At 38.1% G+C, this 18,906-nt stretch overlaps 6 protein-coding genes across 7 annotated transcripts; 3 read left to right on the top strand and 3 right to left on the bottom strand.

Annotated features, from left to right (window-relative positions):
• The first annotated feature begins 64 nt into the window (after window positions 1-64).
• Mos (proto-oncogene serine/threonine-protein kinase mos) lies at window positions 65-3,772 on the top strand. The gene is made up of 3 exons (XM_076392516.1): window positions 65-2,860; window positions 2,940-3,322; window positions 3,379-3,772. The coding sequence occupies exons 1-3, from the start codon at window positions 2,536-2,538 to the stop codon at window positions 3,682-3,684; spliced, it is 1,014 nt and encodes a 337-aa protein (XP_076248631.1). The 5' UTR covers window positions 65-2,535; the 3' UTR covers window positions 3,685-3,772.
• LOC143188320 (U6 snRNA-associated Sm-like protein LSm5) lies at window positions 3,668-5,162 on the bottom strand. Its single transcript, XM_076392526.1, has 4 exons — window positions 5,026-5,162; window positions 4,179-4,237; window positions 3,901-4,097; window positions 3,668-3,822 (listed from the first exon to the last, which is right to left on the bottom strand). The coding sequence occupies exons 1-4, from the start codon at window positions 5,055-5,057 to the stop codon at window positions 3,790-3,792; spliced, it is 321 nt and encodes a 106-aa protein (XP_076248641.1). The 5' UTR covers window positions 5,058-5,162; the 3' UTR covers window positions 3,668-3,789.
• Window positions 4,283-5,643, bottom strand: LOC143188319 (uncharacterized). Its single transcript, XM_076392525.1, has 2 exons — window positions 5,078-5,643; window positions 4,283-4,376 (listed from the first exon to the last, which is right to left on the bottom strand). Exon 1 carries the CDS (start codon window positions 5,497-5,499, stop codon window positions 5,176-5,178), a length of 324 nt encoding a protein of 107 aa, XP_076248640.1. The 5' UTR covers window positions 5,500-5,643; the 3' UTR covers window positions 4,283-4,376; window positions 5,078-5,175.
• LOC143188311 (uncharacterized) lies at window positions 5,414-13,936 on the top strand. 2 transcript variants are annotated; one of them, XM_076392514.1, is made up of 6 exons: window positions 5,414-6,512; window positions 9,745-9,853; window positions 11,614-11,946; window positions 12,035-12,267; window positions 12,341-12,658; window positions 12,754-13,936. In XM_076392514.1, the coding sequence occupies exons 1-6, from the start codon at window positions 6,184-6,186 to the stop codon at window positions 12,977-12,979; spliced, it is 1,548 nt and encodes a 515-aa protein (XP_076248629.1). In that variant the 5' UTR covers window positions 5,414-6,183; the 3' UTR covers window positions 12,980-13,936. The 2 variants fall into 2 exon arrangements, with proteins under 2 accessions (XP_076248629.1, XP_076248630.1); XM_076392515.1 differs by lacking the exon at window positions 5,414-6,512 and adding an exon at window positions 9,396-9,488.
• Window positions 13,937-14,876: 940 nt separating this feature from the next.
• Window positions 14,877-17,206, top strand: LOC143188318 (lipopolysaccharide-induced tumor necrosis factor-alpha factor homolog). The gene is made up of 4 exons (XM_076392524.1): window positions 14,877-14,973; window positions 16,156-16,283; window positions 16,533-16,677; window positions 16,773-17,206. Exons 2-4 carry the CDS (start codon window positions 16,178-16,180, stop codon window positions 16,873-16,875), a joined length of 354 nt encoding a protein of 117 aa, XP_076248639.1. The 5' UTR covers window positions 14,877-14,973; window positions 16,156-16,177; the 3' UTR covers window positions 16,876-17,206.
• Awd (nucleoside diphosphate kinase) lies at window positions 17,185-18,428 on the bottom strand. Its single transcript, XM_076392519.1, has 3 exons — window positions 18,183-18,428; window positions 17,648-17,749; window positions 17,185-17,583 (listed from the first exon to the last, which is right to left on the bottom strand). Exons 1-3 carry the CDS (start codon window positions 18,360-18,362, stop codon window positions 17,344-17,346), a joined length of 522 nt encoding a protein of 173 aa, XP_076248634.1. The 5' UTR covers window positions 18,363-18,428; the 3' UTR covers window positions 17,185-17,343.
• Window positions 18,429-18,906: the final 478 nt, after the last annotated feature.

Consider the following 18,906-nt stretch of genomic DNA (forward strand, 5'->3'; position numbering starts at 1 on the left):
GAAAGAGTCTATTTTCGTGAAAGAAAAGATATGTATACCGACAAATTAAAGAGTGTAGATAAGAGGTAGATAAGGGGGCCTGTTCCCCCAGATGTATGGTTATAACTCGTTAAATTCCTAAAAATTATTTTCTACTACAAAATTTGTAAATATTCGATAATAATGTACAGAGTGGAACCTGTTCAATGAAATACTTCCATTATCGTTTGATGTAGTAACAAGTATGACACACAAATATTTTTTTATAGTTTGCTTTACCAACAACTATTTTGTATAAAAACTATACACATAGTGCTTAATGGGGTATAATAATTGTGATAATGCTTTGTTTGCAAATGTTTGTGTAGAATTGTTTTCATACATCCCTTTATTATGACGTATACGTACATGTTACATTTGTTAATGCATCAAATGATAACGTTAATATAATATAGCTTAACAGATTTATCGCTTCGCTCTGTATGTTACACACATTACAAGGTGAAACGACGAACTATGTCTGAGCATGCATCGGTACTTGAACACTTAAAAGAGAACATATTTTAAATAAATATATAGATTTGATATTTTCAGAAGTGTATTTCAAATTGTAATCATATTGTTCATTTAATATATCGTATGGAGAAGATTTATTTTTTGAAAATGTGTATCAAGTATCTGCGTGCAATCTGACATATTCGTGGATCTATGTTCTCGACACGTTTCATCTTCCTTGGAATTGGTGAAAAGAAAACAGTGTCTCCGAGTGCCTCTAGGGAATGATGATGATGATGATGATGATGATGATGATGTTGATGTTGCTCAGGAAATTATAAGCGTAAATGGCACAAGTTCTGAGAGTGCCAAAATCAAAAGATCAAAGATTAATTAATGGTGCTGGTTTGTCTACGCGAAAACAACGTAGACGAATGAAACTATTGAATTCCTTTATAAAGAAATACCCGAGAGTTTCTCGTTATTATAGTTGTTCTTGTCGATAAATATTATCGTACATCTAATTTCTTTGGGACCGTAAATCATTTGCACTACGTGCAAATAATTACAATCACTTAGCAATATCAGTTGGATACGTGCTTCAAAATCTATCGCTAGTTTTAGATATGAAAGGGTATTTTATAGATAATATAAAAACTAATTTTAGCATCACGATCGTGAAAGAAAACAGTCTTCGTTATATTTCGTCTATAATAAGTACTTAAAGAGAAAAACTTATTATCTTTCTAATTACAAATCAGTCCTTCTTTATGTCTAGAATCACTTAATTATTAAAAGAAATCTTTCTATAAATTCTTGGTGACGCAAGAAAGTCATACTCGTAAATGTATAACTATAATTCTATTCCTATTTTGTTACTGATGTAAAGAATAAGAATTATTTTGCTCGAATATACTTCAGAATGCGTATCAAAGAAACAGGGGTACTTCTAAAATCACATTTAGAGAAGTATCTTGCTTTTCCAAAATCTGATAATCTAGATATTTTAGAAAAATGATTGCTTAAAATCTTTCAGTTGACATATAATTCGTACATCAGTTAATAATACTTATATTTATTTAAAAATTAAAGTTAGTGGAATTGAATTATACAGAAAATAATAGTCTTAAAACATTCACATTGTACTTTATTTTCTATATGAAAGCCGATCAGTATTTAACAGGTACTTTGCCTCTTTAACTATTACCTTTATTGTAGTCGTTAGTTTTCTAAATTAAGAGAGACCAAATTATAACAATGATACGTCATTATATATCAAATATATGCTACAAAAGGAAATCCAGAAAATGAAATATTTTGAATGCACAATTACAAAGAAAAAAGACATTGTATTTTAAAGTGTTAAAATATTTTGTGTATCAATTATAGTATTTTATTGGATCATAATGAATACTAAACTTACTATTTCTGTAAAAAAGAAAACTCATTATTTGCGTTATTTACCACCAGCAATGTACATAAGATATCACTGTCAAATTTAAAGTACTATGGTGCATACTTGTAATAGGAAACCAGAGTTGCTATATAAAACAGTAGCAGTACTTACGAGCATGTACTCTATTAGTATCAAAGTTTTCAACATGAAATTTTATTAGATACGTCGTATCTAGTACATTAATATGTTATTAGGTATACATGCCACTGATATTACCTATATTGAGAGATTATTGGAGTAAGCAGAAATTGTTATAAGTTCGTAAAAGAATTGTAAATAATCTAGTTATCATACAGTATTAAAAAGTAATAATTAGTAATAGAATACAAGTAACTGATTTTCGCCTTATATTAGAGACTAGAGAATTAATAAAACGTTTAATTTGTCCTTAAAATCTTCCAGAATCTTCAAAATTTGTATATCTAATCCTTGACTTTGTCATGACATACTACACTTATACATATTCATTACTACACGGTGATTGTATTCTTGGATTCCCTGTTTACAACGCTTACAAAACAAAGAAAGTTTGTTTTCGGTATGCTTGAAAAGTGACAAGGACAATAATCGAAACACACGTTATTCATCTCTATGAAACCTGCAGAATGGCTTCTCCACAAAAATTAGTTAAGTTAGGCAGCATATCGCCAAGGGTGTTACGAAACTTTGAGAAAAGGTATTACCTTTATGACAGAATTATAAATGTTATTGATTTTACAATATTTTACATGTATTATTTTAGGCAGTTACTAAGTCCAAAAACTCCAGGTAAAGATTTCCAAAAAGAAATTATCGAATGTAAAAATCGATTATCTCCGTTTAATATCGATACACCTAATAGAAGAAAAATATTGAAAAATGGTCTGAACAAACAGGGTATGATACTTGGAAGTGGCGGATTTGGGACTGTATATAAAGCTTTTTATAAGGGTGAATCTTACGATTTTCCATAGACATGACCTAGCATCTTATACGCGCAAAATATTTTGAAACACTAATTGTTCAATAGGTAATCAAGTAGCGGCTAAAGTGATGCAAACAGAAAAATTCACAAATGCATTAAATTCTGAGAAGCATGCATCTCTATTGAAACATGCCAACATAGTAAAAATCTTAATGATAGAACAAGGTAGTTACTTGTCTTTAATAGCAATGGAATTATGTGGCACTACGTTACAAGATCGCTTAGACGAGGGAATATTGACTAAAGAGGAAAGAATGTCGATATTAAAGAAGATCGCTTATGCACTACAATTTTGTCATACTGCTGGTATCATACATGCAGATGTGAAACCCAAAAACATTCTAATATCTGCAAATGGGCAACCGAAGTTGACCGACTTTGGTAGTAGTGTTCTAATAGAGGAACCAAACTGGAATTTTCAATTACACGTATGTTCATACTGTTCAGTTTCTTTTGTTTCTTTTTTATAACAAGTTTTTCTTAGGGCACACCAGGATATATTGCTCCTGAAGTATTGAAAGGTAGTAAACCAACTCCTGCTGCAGATATCTATTCTCTAGGTATCGTGGCTTGGCAAATGATATCTAGAAACTTACCATTCGCTGGTCTACATAGTCACACAATTATATATCTTTCGGCAAAAGGATATCGACCCAGAGACAATGATATTAACGATGAGTTTAAAGGTGCTTATAAAACATTATACAGACAAATGTGGCTACAAAATTTTATCAGCAGACCTACAACTACTGAAATAATTAATAAGATCGATGTATTGATTATTCAGTAATATTTATTTAAATCAATATTCTTAATCAGAAGTATATTTGATTTTTTGTATACTTAAATTAATGTTTACATATTTATTTTATACAGCATTAAAAATATTGTAGTCTTATGTATCTGGCATTTCTCCACCAGGTACAAGCTGTAACAAAAATATTTACGATAACATAAATGTTAAATATCAAAGCTGCTTTACAATATTAGTATAAGTAATAGATACCATTGTGATATTGCTTCCATTAAGCAAAATTTGATCGAGTTTAGTGACTCTTCGGCCTTCAGGTGTTGCTTCACTCTCCGTTACGTCTTCAAGCAACATATTTACAAAATCGTCGAAGCCTAATAGAGTCCCGACAATCTCTTTGTCGTTTTTCATAATAATATGTATTCGAGATCCGATACATTTGTCAACTAATTCTATAAATTTTGTGCCGAAAAGCAATTTAATAGTTGTAGAAAATGTAAGGTTAAAAAGGCATAGAACTAAACGAAACTTACCTAAAGGCAATAGTGTTGAAGGATTTGTACTGACAGAACTCGTCATAGTAAATTGATTACTAAAGTACGAAGTAATCGAAAAGAAAAATAATAATACAGCGGTAGTTTATTTCTATTTCATGAAAAAATATTGAGAATGACACTTGTCCGGTTATGTACAGTATGTAAATAAAGCTTATGGCGAGTCTTAATGTTAACCTGAACAATCATAATTGAGAACAATGAGAATCTGTCTTTAAGAAGATTCATAGGACAGAAATGAAAAATTTGCTATTATTCAAATTGAAATTTACTCGGATATTTGTTTGAAATTATTGAGAAGCATGAGATACTTTATTATTTCAAATTATTCGGTATACACTACTAAATCGTTGAGTAATTATAAAACGACTGACGCGCCACCTATAGCCATAATTTAGATATGCTTACATGCACACATAGGCACGGGAATTCCATTTATAATTTGTACGATAGTATGATGTAGATATGTATATGTACAGAGTGGTGCAGAGCCGACTCTAGTCTAGCGCATTTATATTGGAATGCTTGTTTAAAATTTCTATGAATATCATGTATATACATGCTTAGTACAATTGTTCTTTAAGATTGTAATTTCATAGTTACTATTTTCAGTGAAAATTGTATTAGAGAATGTAAAATATTTGACCTACTAAAATCGAATCTAACCTCTCTTTTGCTAAAAATGTTAGTGAAAGGTTTACGAGTAGGAATAAGTTTGAACCTTAAGTCGGTGCAGAGTATTTCTTGCCGTGCATGATTTGAAAAAGATCCGATTATTTCGGAGGAGAAGAATTTGAAGAATGGTAATCGTTTCCAAAGGATCTACCTGTGACCTGTTTCCATCCAAGGGATGTTCATTGGTCAATGTCGGTCTGTACCTGTGTAAAGGTGGTACACAGGTATACGTGCATCCTTTCTCGCGTGCCCCTTCCTTACGATGTCTTACGAAAGGACGAAGCGGCTCCGTTGGTTCCCGTTACAGCAGAGTTCGGCTGTGACTCGCGAAAGAAAGGTGGAACGTCCGACAGAAAAGAATCTCTGCTCGCAGAGGCAAAATCACGCGACGATCAGTGTGTTGCGTACTTTCGTCGCGCAAAGTGGAGGATTCCGGGTTGACGACTCGTAAAGCGTGCGCGTTGTTGTTCACCGCGCATGGTCCGTCGAGAAGAACCACCCTGCTCTTCCTAATTAGTTTAATTGCGAAGAGAGCAGCTCGTCCGTCGTACATGTATACGCGTGTGCCGCGTGTGCAGCTTGTGCCTCGTGTCCGGTGCTCCCCGAGAAGCGCAAAGGTTTGCATTCGCACGGAATCGTCCGATGAAAATGGCGGTGTGAATTCGTGAGTCGAGACTCGTCACGGCAGATTGCGAATAGGAACGTGGATTCATCCGTGACGAGGATATATCCTGTTGATACTGTTATTCATGGTGCAGCAACCCGTCAGGATCGGTCGCTGTAGACGTGACGAAACCTCCAACAACTCGAAAAAGCATTCGACTATTCGAGGAATCGAGAGGAACGGTCGGTAACGAGCGCGAGCACGCGACAAACGAAAAAGATCCGTTACCCTTGGTGTTTCGCGCAGTTTCGCGCAGTTTCGCGCAGTTTAGCGCGAATGCTCGATTGCGGTGCTCGTGTTCTCGGCTCGAAAGTGTAGAGTAACGATTCAACTGTGATTCTTCGATAATCGAATGTTGCTTAAACTGGAATAAGCACAAGCATGTCTTGAAGCAGAAGTTGGTCAAAACGAGAAACAGGAATTGATTTGTTGAACGAGCTTAAACTATTGAGTGGTAGATAGGAAAAAGAGCGGTGGAAAAAAATGTGATAGAGGCAGTTGTATCCTAAGCGGTCAGGAAGCAGCGAAGGAGACGTTAGGTGGAAGTGGAATAGCTGGTAGGAGAGAGGTCGTCGCGGAGATGAAAATGAGCGGATGAAAAATAAGAGAAATAGGAAGAGAAGAAGTCCGGATGGGAGTAACTAGATGTTGCATTCGTCGGTGGCACGGAGAAGGATGGCAACGAGCACGGGGAGGTACGGTGGCGGTATGGAGATGAGGCATTCGAGGAGCGAGGATCTGCTCGGCGTGATATCCGGCTCGCGATCCCCTAGTCCTGCCGTCCCTTTGACCAGCACGGCCTCCGAGGACGACCTGATCGCGGCCAGCGCCCTCCACGAGGCCGCTCACTCCCAACCACCGCCGCCGTGTCCTTTGTTGCCCTCCACGCTCAAGGGACCGCAGGGCGTCCCGCCAGACCGCATCGATCCCGAGGATTCCATTCGGGACATCGTTACCGAGAACGATCTCTATAGGTTCGTAACGAAAAGCAGATTTTTTCATCCGATTCGTCGCTCTCGAAATTTCCTTATCTCGAAATACGTATGCTCGCTATTCGACTTCTCGATCTCGTGTACCGTATACCGCTGTTTTGTGTTTGCGTCGAAAATGACATCATCGATTTTTATCGATCATACCATCACGGTATTCATGGATTCGAACTGATATTTTTAGTTATTACATCGTGCTCGATTCTCATTTTTCTTTTACCGGTCAGGTGTTGTCTCAACTTTCATCGGGGTATAATAAATAAATAAACTATTTCGTTGCTCGATCTTACGAAAAGGTCCTTGCGATTGTGGAAGGTCAGTGTGAGGTAGGTTGGGAATTTCATCTAAATTCATCTACTAATTCATTGGAGCGTAACTATTGGTAACAAGGAAACGAGTAAAATGATCGAACTAGATAAATACAGTTGTACCATTTCTCTGGATAATTTACGGCAACTGAGAGCACTCCTTTCGAAGTCGATAGGACGGATTTGCAAGTCGTGCCACTAGAGATCCGGGATATTTCATATATGTATGCGAATGTAAATGCAGAAGAGCGCGGTGTTAGCGTAGTTTTACGATAGATAATAAAACTGCCCACACGCCTACGTGTAGGTACGCATATACAAAGGACTCGCGATTCGAACGAATCTAGGTCTACGATTGATTTGTAAGCACAGTAAAAGAGGATACGTTTGCTTTTTTAACAATATTTCTCAATGTCTTTGATAACCGATTAAATCGATATTATCAAGATAAAGATAAGAAAGGGATGGTAAGTTGTGTCGCGAATGCATCGTAGAAGCATTGGGACTAATCGGTGATGTTGAATCATTGACAAACTATTCGATGCGGTACGCGAGCGAGCTGATGCGGTCACGCGCGCGGATGTGCGTCTAAAGACGGAAAGCGAAGAGCGTTTCATTTTTTAATGAAAGAGGAGCGGCTTCCGTAGGTTGGCGATGTTTTCAATGAAACTGCTGCTCCGAAGGAAATTACACGCATCGCCTCGCATTGCCTCGCCTCGCCTCGCCTCGACTCGCCTCGACTCGACTCGACTCGACTGCCCGAAACGTGATTAATTCGATGCAATTAACTCGCGTTGCTTACAGCAATTTAATAATTTGCCCATAATTCAAATGAACAACGACGCTTCCTTCGTTCTGACTGGCTTCGTTTATCAGGTCAGACCGATATTTCTGACGCCCACGTGAAGCGCGATAATACAGGTACGATTTTTTTTCCACCGACAGAGGATTCTGTCTCGGCGCATCGTTTCAACTAAATACAGAAAATTACCGTGCACGTAGAACGGTAAAAATACAGTTAACCGGTAACCTAAAAATAGCTTTCGCTTTTGGCAAGACGGCATTCGAAGTGTTGCTTTCTGTCAGCAGCGATGGGACCAAATTCAATTCGACAGCATTTCAAGAAAAAAATAGAATCGTCCGGATTTCAGTTGTTCTCGTATATCTGTTAAAAGCAACGCATAAAAGTCTATTCTTAATTGAACAGTAGAAAAAATGAACGTTGCGATTTTGTACAGGTAGAGGTGAAAGCTTGCGCAAAAAACGTGCAGGTATTGAACTGCTGGCGGAGAAGTTGTCATTTTCAAGATCCTTGAGCCTAAGGCGATTTGAAGGTACTAAAGGTAGCCGAAGTTCAGGAGGTTGCAACGTATTTAGTAGTAAACGGTTGCCGAAAATAACGAAGGTACCGTCGGAGGTACGAAATCGTGCTTCCGTTGTAAAGTTTAGGCTTAGGAAATCGTTCCTTAATAAATTGACGAGAAATTGTTTCCCGGTGAACGTAAATCTGAGAGAAAAGCGCACGTCCCAGTTCCCCCAGTTGTTCAGATTCGTTTCGCGGTCATCGCGCGACGTCGACGACGACGACGGTTCCGAACAGTTAATAGGTATAATAGAGTGGCGCGTTGACCTGACTACAGAATCGGAATCTGCGATCAACGCATACCTCGATGCGTGACCGACTCGAGCTTTCAGCATCGAACGCGCCATCGATACCTCCGCTTGACTATCCTACGACCTTATCTCGCCTCTTCTTCCTCTATACTCTCTACTCCATAGGGTATCAAGCTCAGTTTTCTTTCATTCGTTTCCACTCTCTCGACATACGGAAACGTTCAGCGACGCGACGACGTTGCTTTATTTAGACGGAATGCTGCGAAATATCCGACGCGAATACCTCTCTATGAGACTTGTGTCTCGGCAAAAAAGTCGCCCTCGCATTTTATGCCTTCCTTCTTCTATCCTCTTTTTACTTTGTCTCTTTAGTAGCTGATATAATGTATTCGTGACATTGTCGCGGCATTGGTATTCCCACGTGCATGTGGTCGCAACTGGAATTAATGAATATTTATTCATCTGGAGCATCTAAGTTCCAAAGAATTATAGCCACGCGTGATCGAGGCAGTCGGTGGCCCAGATTCGGCCCAGATTCGGCCCAGATTCGGCCCAGATTCGGCCCAGATTCGGTCGATTGATTCGCTCGCTGCTTCGTTTCGTTCCTATCGATTGCAAGCGAGCAGGATCGTCACCTTCGCGCCTGTATTAGAATTACATCGAGCAGTGAACAGGTTTGACTGACGCGATGGAGGAGACTCGGTCCAGGAAGGTGTGACGGACGAATGGAAAGTCGGGTGGGGCCGAAGGAGTCGTGTCAGAGCTACCCGGAAAAGAGGCGAAAGATCATCGAGAGATCTCGAGTGCAGAGAACCTACCGCGTCGAGGAATCGTGAAAGCGAAAGTCTCTTCACGAAACGGAGAGAATGGACGAGCGTCTGCCGGGCGTGTGAGTGTCAGTGACGGAAAGCCAGTCGAAGAGAAAAAGAGCCAGAGAGAGGAAGTTTCGAAGCCGAGCGCAGCCAGGAAACGTAGAAAAATCTATTGTGGAACGAAAGAAGCCAGCAAAGGCACTGCTCAGCCGCACCATGACCGAAAGGTCGTCTTTCTTCCTACTTCTTCCGATATTGTTCGTTTGTTGTTAGGACTGCGTGGGACTCGGACGAGTTTCCGCTTTCCAAAAGATACATCTCTGTCGAGAGAAGCAGAATCGCGAGGCGACGGCGAGTGAGCGAATGGGAACTTGTTGCGTCCATCAGGAACTAAAATGAAAATTATCAAACTCATAGAGATTGATTTCGAGCTTTTCTTCAGAAACATCTACCTAAATCAAACATTCCCTTTTCTGCTTACAGATTCGTCTTATTCAAACGTCACTACGATAAGTATGTCGCCTTGTCCACCAAATATGAAGAAGCCAAGGGCATCGCTTACTATCTGGAAGAACGTTATCACGAAGTCAAGGTACGTAGAAGTTATGTAATTTGTATTTCAGTCAATTTTTCTGCAAATAAAGACTAGTCACTTGAAAATGTCGAATACTCAAGTATAATCGATAAATTATGTTTGAGGTATATTTTGAAAAGTCTAGACAAGTAATATCAAATAATGATTGTAGGAAAGAAAACGTAACACATATTATCTCCATGTAAATAATCGAAATGAAGCAAAACCTAGAATAGTAGGTCAGTCTTCTAATTTTCTCGCATTTGCTAGCTCTACTAGACAGATAAAGTTAAGTATGTTGCAAGATTGGACGTTTAGATATGTCGAAATCGTGCTGATATAGGTTGAAACCTGATGAAGCCAAAAAAGCATATTTAATCGAGCGAATTGTAACAGAAGGAAAAAAGACTGTATATTTCATCTTTGTATTTTTTAAACTTTAACTAGATAAACTGTTCAATTCAATCTCTCGTCTCTCAATAACAACAAAATAACTGTAATGGAAAACGGATGCCTATCTTTAGAAATTACAGATCGGAGATTGTTCGGAAATAAATTGATCCATAAGATATCATTCCCATTATCGATTTTAAGCGGAAATTCTGCGAAAGAGGAGATCAAAAATCGAGCTACGATTGTCGATACCAGTTAAGAGGCAATCGACGGTATAAAGTACATACAAACACCAGATCTCTGTACCTTTCCAACTGTGCTATATGTATTTCGTTTGGCAACAGTAGCTAGTTATCTTAGAGAAGTTTCTCACACCGTGATAAATGTCTGTAACATATTTTCTGGGGCTTCTTTCACATACGCTTCACAAAGAGATTTGACTGTAACATCGTGTACTGTGCACAGTCGGAGAATGGTGTTGCACAGTTTCTTCAACTCCTTACGTTTAACACGGTCACCTTAATTCAGAGTAAAGAAAAATTCTTCCATACCTTTTTCACATTTTTAAACTTCTATATCGTTTAGAATAGAACTGAGTTACGAACTGGGAGTAAATGAAAAAGATAAAGTAGAAAGAACGACGAAGATTTGTGGGCATCGGGAGACACAAACCCATTAGAACCCTTTAACTTGTAGGAAAAAGAGACGAATGACAGTAGGTTGTGTGGTTTCCCCAAGCTCGAGGGCACCGGTCTCCCCTTGGCCTTCCAGTGAATACGGCGCGGTGTGGCGCGGTGTGGCGCGATGTGGCGCGGTGTGGCGCGGCGCGGCGTGGCGCGGCCACTTGTACGTCTGCTCGATCGTTTCCCACCGCATAAGAGCAGACCGCAGAAGTAAAACTGAGTCGCAGATTTGTCAGAAAGAAAAGAAAGAAAAGAAAGAAAAGAAAGAAACGTCTCCTTACTCCGCTTTTCCTTCTGCGGTCTCGCGTCTTGTCTTTCGACTCGTCTCGTCCCTTTTTCCCCGACTTTCTTCGATATCCTTCTCGCATCCGTTTCTCTCAGTTTCTCGACGCGACGATATCTCGCGAAACTCTTGATCGTACCTACTACAATCTAGCCCGCGATGGCGTTCATCAACCTCTCGAAGCTGGCTTACCCACCTTGCTTGACCTACAATGCATCAGCATCTAGTGCGCTGCTAGACGCAGTATCAGCCCAGCGGGAAAAGCTGCGTCATTCGTCGACGTTTTACTCAGATGCGTACATTTAGGTTTCCCCAGTGAGCTATAGTTTCCTAATTGATAAATGTATTTGTTCTGTTGTAGAAGCAATCAATGTTTGAAAGCAATCAATGTTTGAAGCCTGTTTCGGTGTTCGTTACAGGCCGAGAGAGACAAATTGGAAGAGACTCGACGGGTGTTGGAGAAACGATTGGAGGGATGCGAAGCGGAGCTCCGTGGTAAAGAGGACGAGCTGTTTCTACAACTGGAGCGAAGTCTTCGTCTAGAAGAAGAGGTGGAGAGAGCGAAAAACGAGCGGGACAGTTGCATAGCGGCGCGGGATCGTTTGGATAGACAACGCGAGGTGGCCTTGCGCCGTCTGCAGATGCAACTGGCACAGAACGAGATCACAAGACAAACTCTTGAACGAGCTAGACAGGATGTCGTTAGGCAGGCTACTGTGATTCGCGCCGAACGAGATGCGCTCGAGAGAGAGGTGAGAGGGTGTACGAGAGAACAAACTACTTTGGGTATTCGTATTCGAGGTATTTTTTTAGTCCATAATGTTTAACTTGAACTTTCAGAATGAGGTGTTGAAAGAGAAGTTGCGCATAGGGGAGGGAGAATTAGGCGAAGAAAGACGGAAACGAGAAGAAGGTGTTGCGGCACTGACGCGAGAAACTATAACGTTGAGACACGCCGCGAGGCACCTTCGTGCAGCGACGCTTCATGCCACATCTTGTCGTCGGCGTCGACGATGTTCCGTTTGTTTGTACGCGAGACGCACTTTTGCCGAGATCGACGATTACCGTGACGAGTAGGTCGATTTATCAATTTCGATCTTTCAATTGAAAACGTGTAAACTTCAACATTCTTTCGAAATATTTCAGCGGCAACCTTTTCAAGTGCCTTCAAGCACCGCTGCAGGATCTGCGCACGTGGCTGCGTCCCAATACAACTTCAGCGAGCTCAACATCGCGTGGGCAAAGGACCAGCTCGCCTTTGGTCGATCGAGAGATAAGTTTCATAGACGATTCTAGTGTGGACAGTAGTGCCGATGGAAGTAATGGCAGTAGAAGTAGTACAAGCAGCAGTAATAGTGCTTCAGACGATGAGGCGTATCCGAGCACACCTGTCGCCGAAATATCTCTTTCGTCGGCCAATTCTACCGCTCCACCGACGGCTAGAGCTTTCTCTTCCGATTCAGGGTTCGTCACTTACGTATTACCTTGAAACAGTCTCCGAATGCAATTAAGAAGAAGCTTTAACAAACCCTTTCTTTAAACATGTTGACACATTTCAGGTTTTCCTCGGAAATTGGAGACCGAAGATCACGATGTTACGAGAACGGTGGCAGTAGTACCAGCAGCAGCAGTGGTAAGAGCAGGAAGATCAGCGAGTCGCTTAGTTGCAACGAACCGGAAGAGCATAATACACCAGGATTCACCCGATCGAGATGGACTTCGTCGTTTCGCAAGCTGCTTGGACGGAAACCGAAGACTAAATCAACGTCTGACCGTTCCTCCTAAACAGACCAAGACTGAGAACCATTGTAAAGCCGAGGCATATGTGCACGAAACACGTAGTGCGAAATCACCGTGAAATTTAGTGCCCCCGCCCTATTTCGGCCTTATTACTTTATCGAAATCGTTTGCTTTTCGAAACTGAGGAAACATTCCACACAACCTATATCTGCGCGATATAGAAATTCATACTGCCAGCATATTGATATTAACGCACCACCACTTTTCCTACCTTTCTAATATACTAGCATCGATTTGATATGTATGCTACTGACGACCACACCTTTCGAACTCTATTGATAGATACTTAACTTTACGAAATGATCTTCACAATCATTTTACTAGTAGTTTATGTTTCTCCTTCTACATGATATACTACTTTGACTAACTTGCCGCGACTCGTAAGATTCACGACACTACGTAGGAATTGAATTTTAAACTATTATTCATTGCGTACGATCGATAGAATTGAATTAGTTGCGTACAACGTTATTCGATAGAACAAACTATATTGATCAAGTATTGACGTGAAATTTTTCAAATGATTTATTTTCAATTGGATTATATAAACGTTGTTATTGTTCCTGGGCTGTTTTAGGTTGTTGTCTTTGTACTGTTGTTGTTAGGATGACTGTTGTCTCATTAGCCAAAGAACGTAGCACCTTAGATATGCGCGAACGTTTCAATGTAATCGACCGATCGTGGTTCAATCCCATATAGATTGTAGAACTATGAACATTGAAAATTCTGATCGTTTCTATCGCGGTAAAAGATTTCAGAAATGACTTCTGCAGTAAGGTATTGACATGCGAGCTTACATATGTTTTGTATACGATCACATACGTATTGAAACGAAATACATAATTCGTTTCCAAAAAGAAAAAAGAATATGTTGTACGACATATTGTACGTATGAAAAATGTCGTGTTATATATAAATATTAAAATCTGTTAATGAAAAATATCAGCGTACGTCCAATCTGCGTTTGATTGTTCCATCAGTAATCGATTGCTAGACAGCTGACCACTTCATTCAGGGTAAAATCAGTTTTTGCTATTTAAGAGACCTAATTTTACGATCGTTTTAATTATTGAATGAACACATTGATCGTAATTTTTAACTTGGTTCCTCTATAAAGTATCTATATCCGTAAAAAGTTACTCCATATGTTGTATATATTTTTTATATACTATTTATAATTTCAATATAATAGTTTGTATGAATTCATGAAAGAAATTGTAAGAAAGAAACAATTACCTGAATGTATGTTAATGCAAAAATCGTAGGAGTTTTCTTGCCAATAAAGCAAAATTGTGAGGAGGAAAACGATATCAAGTTGACTAATAATTTCCACAAACATCACACGAAAATACCTGCTATAGGTATTTGATACTACTTTCACACTCTACATATTCTTTAATTTCATAATCTGCTTTAAAAATTCCTACAATTTTTGCATGGACTAACAGTTCAATCATATTTCATTAAATATCAAATATATTTCAATTTTTGTCAACAGCAAATAAAGTTGTTTGTTTAACTAAAAATACGTAAATAACTATTGGTACAAAATTGAATTTTTTTATATAGATGTATTCAATATACATATAAACAATTACCGTTGTAGATATTCTGAATTTAAAATACGATTCATATCGCTTTTCAAAGAATTTTTATACTTCCTATTATGTTCCATATCTTCTTGCACTAATATCATTGCGAAATAACAGACTGATAAAAGCTTCCAATCATATTCAGATTTCCTATGAAACCATGATGTCATTTCAATGCACATTTCCCATTCGATGTCGCGTCGTCCCACCTTCTAACGACGTATGTACATGTGTGTATGTGCACACCGGCAGAGCTGAATATATATCAAGAAATTTAAGAAGCGTGAAAGCTAGAGTGTAACGTGTAACCAAGTCGGCAGTTGGACTTTGGTACGCTATCTATACACTGGTCGTTGACAAGCTACGTTAGTGCTTTAAGTGCAACAGGTATGTACACAAGCGGAAATAGATACATGCATTTTCTCTAAATACAGTCAAAAAGAAACTATGATTTCAGAAGCGTGAGAAAACATTTTCGAACAACTTTGTGGTCTTGACGATATTATATAAAATGAAAGTGGTGAAAAGTTTTCATGTCACTATTTCAAACATCTTCCAATTTTAATTCTAATCCTATCGATATCTAATACTTTGGAAATGCGATTTATAATCATTTTGCTTATTACGCACAGTTACAGTAGTAGTCACTTTAACTGGAGTAGTTGGTAACAGATATCACGTGAGATTACATGGAGGCTATTATTTTGTTAATTGCTGCAAACTATATACGCATATAACACGTAAAGTTTCACTGTCTGACATCGTATTGCATATAAGATAGTTATCAAATATATTATACAAACAAACGTCTATTTTACTCAAGTTACGAAACTCATAGTACATTCTTCTAAGATTTACATTTATTTATCATTTTATTACAATGTTTTTTATTCGTAATATTACTTTAGTATCCCCTACTTCCGACATATATACATATTATATGAGAGTGCGAACAGTGAATTTCAAATTCCCACTCTCTAATTGTGATCCATCAAATCAACTGTATTCTGTAAAAAAATCGATTTCTTTTCAATAATTTCAACGAACTTTATTACATTACATTTTTAAGAGTTAAAGTTTCATAACGCATTTTCAAGATGATTATCAATTGCTTATCATTCGTTGATGACTGAATGAGTAATACCATACGATACAGTATCAGATATCGATTTCTTTTATTTAACTCCGTATTCATCATCGACATAGTTACCCGGAAACCGTAAGTCAACTTGACATAATGCGACCGATTTTTTATTCTTTTTTGATCTTTTAAAAACAAAAGCATGGTTAATAAAAAAGCGATGGTTAATCATGAGCTGAGCGTTTAATATACGACTGAGGTTCATTCTGCAATCTGTCGAAATATGATTATAAAGCCGACTGAAACCTAACTCCTAATATAATGTATAAGGTATCAAGGATCTCGGTTTCGTATCGACAACTGCTCGCGAGTAAAAGCAATGGAATAGTGGAATACATAATACTATTTCAAATTTCACATAGATATGATTTCGAAATTTTATCAAATTTAATCGTAACAAATAGCAATTTCTTCTTTCTATCTTTCAGATAAACCGGAATAAGTATTATAATGGATAAAAGTATGCCACCACCACCACCACCTGGTTTTGTACCAGGACCACATTATGATGTAAATTCACCACCGCCACCACCGCCATATCACGATGGACAGCCCAGTACGTATGACTATTGACATAAAAATAAGTGCACATAACGTTCGCAGCTTGTTAGCAGTTGTGGGTGGTCGGGAAGTCGGAAAAGTGTAAAGAGACGTGTAAAACGAATGAATGAAACCCAACAAGTTTAGGATTAATTCAAATTTAAACTCCCGCCATTATTCGCTAAATATTCAAATTCAAAAACATTATTACCCGTATAGCGAAATGTTGATTTGAAATGTACTAATTTAAAACGTGATTTTACAGGTGTTGTGATCGTAGGAGCTCGACAATTTGGTTCCGACTCGCAACGAATGACGTGTCCGTATTGTCGCAGCAGTATTTCAACTTCCATAGAAACTGAAGCAAACACAAAAACTCATCTTTTTGCACTTCTTCTTTGTGTGTTCGGGTGAGTATACGTATAAGCATATGATATACATCTTGCATCAAATTAATTTCATAACTATTTTTAGCAGAAGAATTGATTATGATATTTGTTTCCAGATTATGGTGTTGTGCACCTTGTCCTTACTGCATGGATACCTGTTTAGTCAAGAGACACTACTGTCCTAGTTGCAAAGCATTCCTAGGAGAATCAAATAATTAATTCGTCGGCAACTCGCGTTGAAACAACAATCACCATGTTCATGTTATACTATATTATATAGTACAATTATATGTACTTATTTACACTTCAACTGCATTTATTCTATCTATTTCATTAAGAAATTAGTTGTTTCTTTTATATAACGCGAAGCAATATGTGTCTCGAGCATGACGATTTTAATAACTCTACACAATTATTAATGATGTTTGTACAGTATTTGGTATACAAATATGTAACTACTTCTATCAATGTTTTAATCTATAAGAAATAATAATACAATTTATAATGGTATTTTTCAAACAAAAGAAATTTATGTAAGAAATTCTTTTATTACTCCTCAGGCAGACTTGTGTACAATGATTCCTCGATGGCCTCTGAGCGACAGTACGCGTAATCAAGATGTATGTTGAAAAATACGAATCAAGATTAAGAACTTTGAATATTTCCTGACATCTAATATCAAATGACCTATTCGTAGATCCATTTTTCTGCCCAAGATGCCCAGTCAATGACTTCCTTCTTATTCTCTTCTCCAAACCATAATTTTATTTCTTTGTTAGCAGATTCAACAGAATCAGATCCATGAATAATGTTACGTCCAACTTGTATACAAAAATCACCACGAATTGTTCCAGGTGCAGAGTCTTTTGGGTTTGTTTCACCTAACATCACACGGCCAGTCTTCACCGCATTCAAACCTTCCCATACCTAAAAATGGATAGTAGGTAACACATATCTTGATATTAAATATGAAATACTTGAAATGACTTACCATAGGTACAACTGGTCCTGAACTCATATATTTAACTAAACCTGGAAAGAAGGGTCTGGCGGATAAATCTGAATAATGTTGTTTCAACAGATCTTCGCTTGGCTAGAAAACGACAGAAACAATATATAAGATAATATTCTCCTCAATTAATATATAGCTTATTCGATAACACACTGAATATATCGTGTTAGGTAGAGGTAGTACTTTGAGGCTGAGTACTAAAATGGCTGTTTATATTTTTCTAATGCAAATAAAACGGAAATAAAACATTTAAGATGAAATTGAATGGTTTAATCTTACGGAGAAAATGATATGTCGTCTAATCATCAAGGTCAGAGTAAAAATGATTAATTTTGCAACTAAAGAAGCACAAGGAGCATGTTCGAAGAAAAAATAAAAGAACTGCTAATTCCGAGAAGTTGTGGAAAATGACATTGCCGGCACGAAACCGGTGTCCACGTGGCTAGAGAAAATCGAAGTGTGCGTGTTTCTTCCAAAGATATTTGTCATGTATGCCGTGCATTGAGAAACTTACCCAGACCATCTTCATCGCTACGAGCTTGAAACCTTTGTCTTCGAAACGTTGAATTATCTTACCGACGAGTCCTCGCTGGACACCGTCAGGCTTGATCATGATGAACGTACGTTCCTTATTTTCTGCCATGATTAATTTGCAAATGAATTGGAATAAAGTTAATACAGAGCACAAAACCATACAACACCGCCAACTGCAGTAAAGGAGTGAGGACGAAAGAACGAATCGAGTCTTCACTTATCCGAATTCTTTCAACGTGGTGGGGAAATCGCTCTTAAACTGTTCACCGCCTTGGCGCTCGTGCATGATTTCCAGTAGCGATTATAGGATTATTATACATACATATTTCTACCATCAACGAAATATTAGATTTATACTTCTTCTGCATACATTACCATTCACTACCAGCTGCATTATTGCGTATACTGCAGATTTGCAGTTTAAAATGTTACAACGTTTTAATATTTTTTACATCTTACTTGAATTTCTTCAATAATGAAGACTTTCTTCTATGTACATACTCTTTGAAGTAGCATTTATCAATGTTCTGATCTATTTTCAATTGCAATGTCGAATGCTTGTTATAATTTTATCACTAAAATTTTACTCGCAAAACCGTAGAATCTACGAAATACGGTGGATGAAATTGTAAAACGCGCTCATCAGCTATATCAGTGTGACGTATTTCCCGCGCATACTGCTGCGTGAGTCTGCAACCCAGAAT

This window comes from Calliopsis andreniformis, chromosome 2 (genome assembly GCF_051401765.1).
Source record: "Calliopsis andreniformis isolate RMS-2024a chromosome 2, iyCalAndr_principal, whole genome shotgun sequence".
Lineage (NCBI taxonomy): Eukaryota > Metazoa > Arthropoda > Insecta > Hymenoptera > Andrenidae > Calliopsis > Calliopsis andreniformis.